This window comes from Glossina fuscipes, unplaced genomic scaffold, assembly GCF_014805625.2.
Source record: "Glossina fuscipes isolate IAEA_lab_2018 unplaced genomic scaffold, Yale_Gfus_2 111059, whole genome shotgun sequence".
Taxonomy (NCBI): domain Eukaryota; kingdom Metazoa; phylum Arthropoda; class Insecta; order Diptera; family Glossinidae; genus Glossina; species Glossina fuscipes.
Window position 1 is genome coordinate 1,431 of NW_024005787.1, and position 4,586 is coordinate 6,016.

Here is a 4,586-nt window from a genome sequence, read left to right on the forward strand (position 1 = left end):
TTCTTTTTCTTAATAATAGTTGATGTAAAAGCTAACCACTTTCATTTTAAACTTAAATTTTAGAATATTGTGTAGTAGGATGTAGTAGAAAAAAGGCTATGGACGATAAATACTAAACTTGTTTTCAATTAAATGATTTTTAAAAGCTTGAATATTATAAATGTACTAAGCAAATATTAATTTCTCGTACAATTGTCCGAAAACATTTAAAGTCATAAAATTCAAATAGAGATTAAAAAGTGATAATAATAGATAGATATTAGAAATTTTAAAGTAAAGCAAAATGGATTTAAATCGTTAAAATTAAACTTATATTACCTGAAATGAAATAACTCAAGTATTAATTGTTATTAAACACTTGTGGGCATTGCAGAATTCTGAGTACTCTTCATGCCATACACATGAGAGTGTATGAAAACTTGGAACTTTTATTTTTTTTTTTGGTATTATTGCGTATTGGGCAAATTAAGTCTTCCAAGTTTCTTGAATGAAACGTATCCTTAAACATGACGATATCCAATCGACGCAGAAGGCAAGGAAAATCTAAAATGATTCATAAATCCATCCTTATTCGTTACAACGTGAATTATTAAAATGTTTCGTTTAAGTGATGTTTAGTAATTTCGTTTCAAAATGAATGACAAAATTTACATACTCTATTAAACGCAAAGGAACATAAAAATAAAGTTCAAAGTTCACTTTAAAGTAATGATAAGAAATTTTTTTATTAAATAAAGTGCTCCAGCTACTGAATTTCATTTGTCTCTGGCCTACGGTCGGACATATCAACTTTTTAATCCAGATCTTAGTGAGTTGTAGCGTAATGAGTTCCGTGAGAGCAGCCGTCAGTTATACGAGTTCCCGCATACAGGATGCTGTAAAGTTACGCCTTGATAAAGAAGATTTGACTTTGTACAAGATTCAAACTATACCAGAAGTTTTCGAACAAGCTTGCAAACTGCATGGAGGTATGCGCGCTTTGGCCTTCAAGAGTGTAGGAACATCTAACGACTGGCGTTATATGACTTATAAGGAATATAGTCTTCAGGTAGACAAGGCCGTCTTACTTCTTCTCCGTTCAGGTATAAGACCCCGAACAACTATAGCTATTTTAAGTAGTAATTGTTCTGAATGGCTTTACCTTGAAATGGCTGCCTTAAAAATCGGTGCTGTCGTGATGGGCATCTACCCTACTAGCTCTACAAAAGCTGTTCACTACAAGCTTAAGATCTCTGAAGCTTTCGTGTGCGCTGTGGACACTATTGATCAAATGGCAAAAGTTAATGAAGTTGCATTACATTTGCCTGATCTAAAAGCTGTTATCGTGTTGGGGGATGCTTTTGAATATACACCACATCAAAATTTAAGTTATTATCATTGGACGGATTTAATCGACACCCAATTTACGAAAGATTTGGAAGAGAAATTTTTGGAATACCGAAAGGCGGTATATGCTAATGAGTGCGCCATACTTGTCTTTACAGTAAGTTAATTAGTACTTCTCTGTTAAGCAGTCGAATCTAAATTTATTTGCAGTCCGGAACCACTGGTATGCCTAAGGGTGTTATGCTTTCCCATGATAATATTATAACCTCCGTTAAGAAAGTCTTAACCCTCGTCAAGCTCGATAGTAGTAATTTAGTATCATACTTGCCTTTGAATCACGTCGCGGCCCAAATGTTCGAAGTATTCTTTGGACTTATGACTGGATCTTGTCTGCATTTTGCTGATCGCGAAGCCATAAAGGGACGACTCGTTGATGCATTAATACATATTAAGCCCGCAATGATGTTTGGTGTACCGCGAATTTTTGAAAAAATACGAGATAAAATTCTATACGAAAAGTAAGTTTTGGGAAATGTTTTAATATGAAATTATTAAGAACAGTTTTCGGTTTTAGGAAAAAATCCAATCAAGATATGGATTCTATAAAAACCAATTTGGGGTTTGAAAATTTAAAAACGTTTATTGTTGGTGCAGCATCATCAGATCCAGAACTGAAACGTTTCTATTTAGATATAGAAATGCCTTTAATGGACGCTTTTGGTTTGTCTGAGACAAGCGGAGGTGTTACTTTAAACAAAGAGTTCAACAATTTCCAAACCGTAGGTAAACCAATATCAGGTTTAGAAATCAAAATTAACAAACCAGATAAACAGGATGAAGGAGAGGTATAAGATAAATATTTCTATCGCAAGGGAAGCTTTTCAATACAGTTTTAATAGATTTTCCTTCGAGGGCGGAATGTATTCATGGGTTATTTAAATAATGAAAATAAAACCCAAGAGACCATACAAGCAGATGGTTGGCTTCGTACGGGTGATTTAGGTTATTTAGATCCAAATGGCTGCTTATTTTTAAAAGGTCGCATTAAAGATATAATAGTAACTTCAGGGGGTGCAAATGTACCGCCGTTGCGTATCGAGCAAATAATTAAAAAAGAATTGCCTTGCGTTAGCAATGCTTTCGTTGTGGGTGACGGAAGGAAATACTTAACCGTTCTATTAACCTTTAAGGTGAGTTATAAAAATGGGGAAAATCAGGTTTATAATAATGATTTTATTAAATAGTTTGTCGCTATTTCTATAGACTTTTGTAGACGTCCACAGTGATATTCCTTTAGACGACTTAAGCCCAGAAACAGTAGACTGGTTTAAAAGCTTGGACTTTGATTTCAAATATCTGTCAGAAGTTTTAAACGCTGCTAAGTTACTTCAGCCGAGCATTTATGGGAAAATCATGCAAGCTTTAGAGAGCGGTCTTAAAAAAGCTAATGATCAGGCGTTATGTAATAGTCAAAAGGTGCAATATTTCACAGTATTACCTAATGATTTTTCTGTACCAACCGGCGAATTAGGTAAGTGCTAATAAGAGGCAGTGATGTTAATCAGTAAATAAAACATGTCTATATTTTCAGGACCAACTTTAAAAGTTAAACGTAACGTGGTCTTGGAAAAAAACAAAATTTTAATTGATAAGATGTATTCCGAAAATGCTTCCAATAAATTTGCGGTCTAAGGCACTTTAAGGGTAATTTTAAATAGTAAACATGATAAAATAAAAGTAAAATAAGAGCATTTTATTTTTACTTCTACTTTTTTAAGTTCACAACCCCGACACCGATAATAATATACGCCTATTTTATTTTTATTTGTTTATTTATTTATTTATTTATTCCACTTATACAAGAAACTCAACTAAAACAAAATGGCAGTCGATTTCAATTGACTCTTAAGTAAATCTTAAAATTAATCAATAATAAAACTTACTATAAGTACAATAAAACAAATAAGGAGGAAAAAAAAAAATAGCATGTACACAACTAGCATAGAGCCACACCTACAACCGATACAGGACCAAATTGCAAGTGAACCCCTAAGCCATCGCAAACATGCATAAGCTTGGCAACCGATAATTGTTAACAACAAATTAATTTTCGACTCATAATGACATATTTAAGGTTAAGTCAGTTTACGTACGACATAGGTAAATCGCGCGTATTAAGCAATGTTGCTTTAATGGACCTTAAAGAGTCCGATAACGAGAATAAGTGGTAGACTTCATTTAGATTCTTGCAAACTACTCTGTGCGGATTGAGCAGCTCATAATTAAATTTACACTGACTAAGCTTAACCAAGATAAAGTGCCTAGAGAAGCGGTTAGGGACATTAAAGCTTATTTCACCAAGTAATAAAGGCGAGTATATAGCACCATTTATTAGTTTTATTATAAAGGAAACGCCAAGAACAAGCCTACGTTTCTCAAGAGACGGTAAGGACAGCAGAAGCAACCTATTTTCGTAGGGAGGAAGAGAGGCAAACGGATCGCAACCCAAATTTCTAAGGGCAAACGGCAAGAATTGCTTTTGAACAGATTCAATTGAATCTACGTAGCACCTATATGAAGGAGACCACACAACTGAGGCATACTCGAGTATGGGTCTAACCAAACACATCTAAAGCCTTTTCGTAATGTAGGGATCATCAAGCTCTTTGGACCACCTTTTCATAAAACCAAGCGCGGATCTAGCTTTGCTTATCGAGAGCTCAATATGCAAGTTGAAACGCAACCTATGGTCAAATAGAACGCCTAAATCTGTGATCGAATCGACGTCCTCCAACGTATGCGAATCTATGAAATACTGAGTAATGAACGACTTTCTTCTTGAGAAAGAAAGCTTCTTACATTTACTCAGATTTAGTTTCAGCAGATTCGAAAATCGCTATGCAACACAATTATCCAAGTCGCTTTGAAGCTGATGTAATTGGGATTCAACAGAGAAGGAAAAAAACAGTTTCACATCATCAGCACACATTAAGATCTGGCTGGAATTAACCACCGATGCGAGATCGTTAATGTATAAACTAAGTAAAATGGGACGTAAGTGACTTCCTTGAGGTACGCCAGAGGTAACGGGGAATTCATCTGAGGTGATGAAGTTAAACAAAACCCTGAAGGATCTATTGTGCAGATAAGAGCTTATCCATTTCACGAAATAGAAAGGGAGGCCAGAGGCTTGGAGTTTAAAGATAAGTAAGTTATGGTTAACCATATCAAACGCTTTGCTTAAATCAGTGTAAATAACA

The 4,586-nt window shown here is 34.7% G+C and overlaps 1 protein-coding gene across 1 annotated transcript; it reads left to right on the forward strand.

Moving 5' to 3' along the window:
• Positions 1-823: 823 nt before the first annotated feature.
• On the forward strand, positions 824-3,018 carry LOC119644340 (long-chain-fatty-acid--CoA ligase heimdall-like). The gene is made up of 6 exons (XM_038043882.1): positions 824-1,483; positions 1,537-1,844; positions 1,901-2,171; positions 2,226-2,516; positions 2,590-2,857; positions 2,918-3,018. The coding sequence occupies exons 1-6, from the start codon at positions 824-826 to the stop codon at positions 3,016-3,018; spliced, it is 1,899 nt and encodes a 632-aa protein (XP_037899810.1).
• The last annotated feature ends 1,568 nt before the right edge of the window (positions 3,019-4,586 follow it).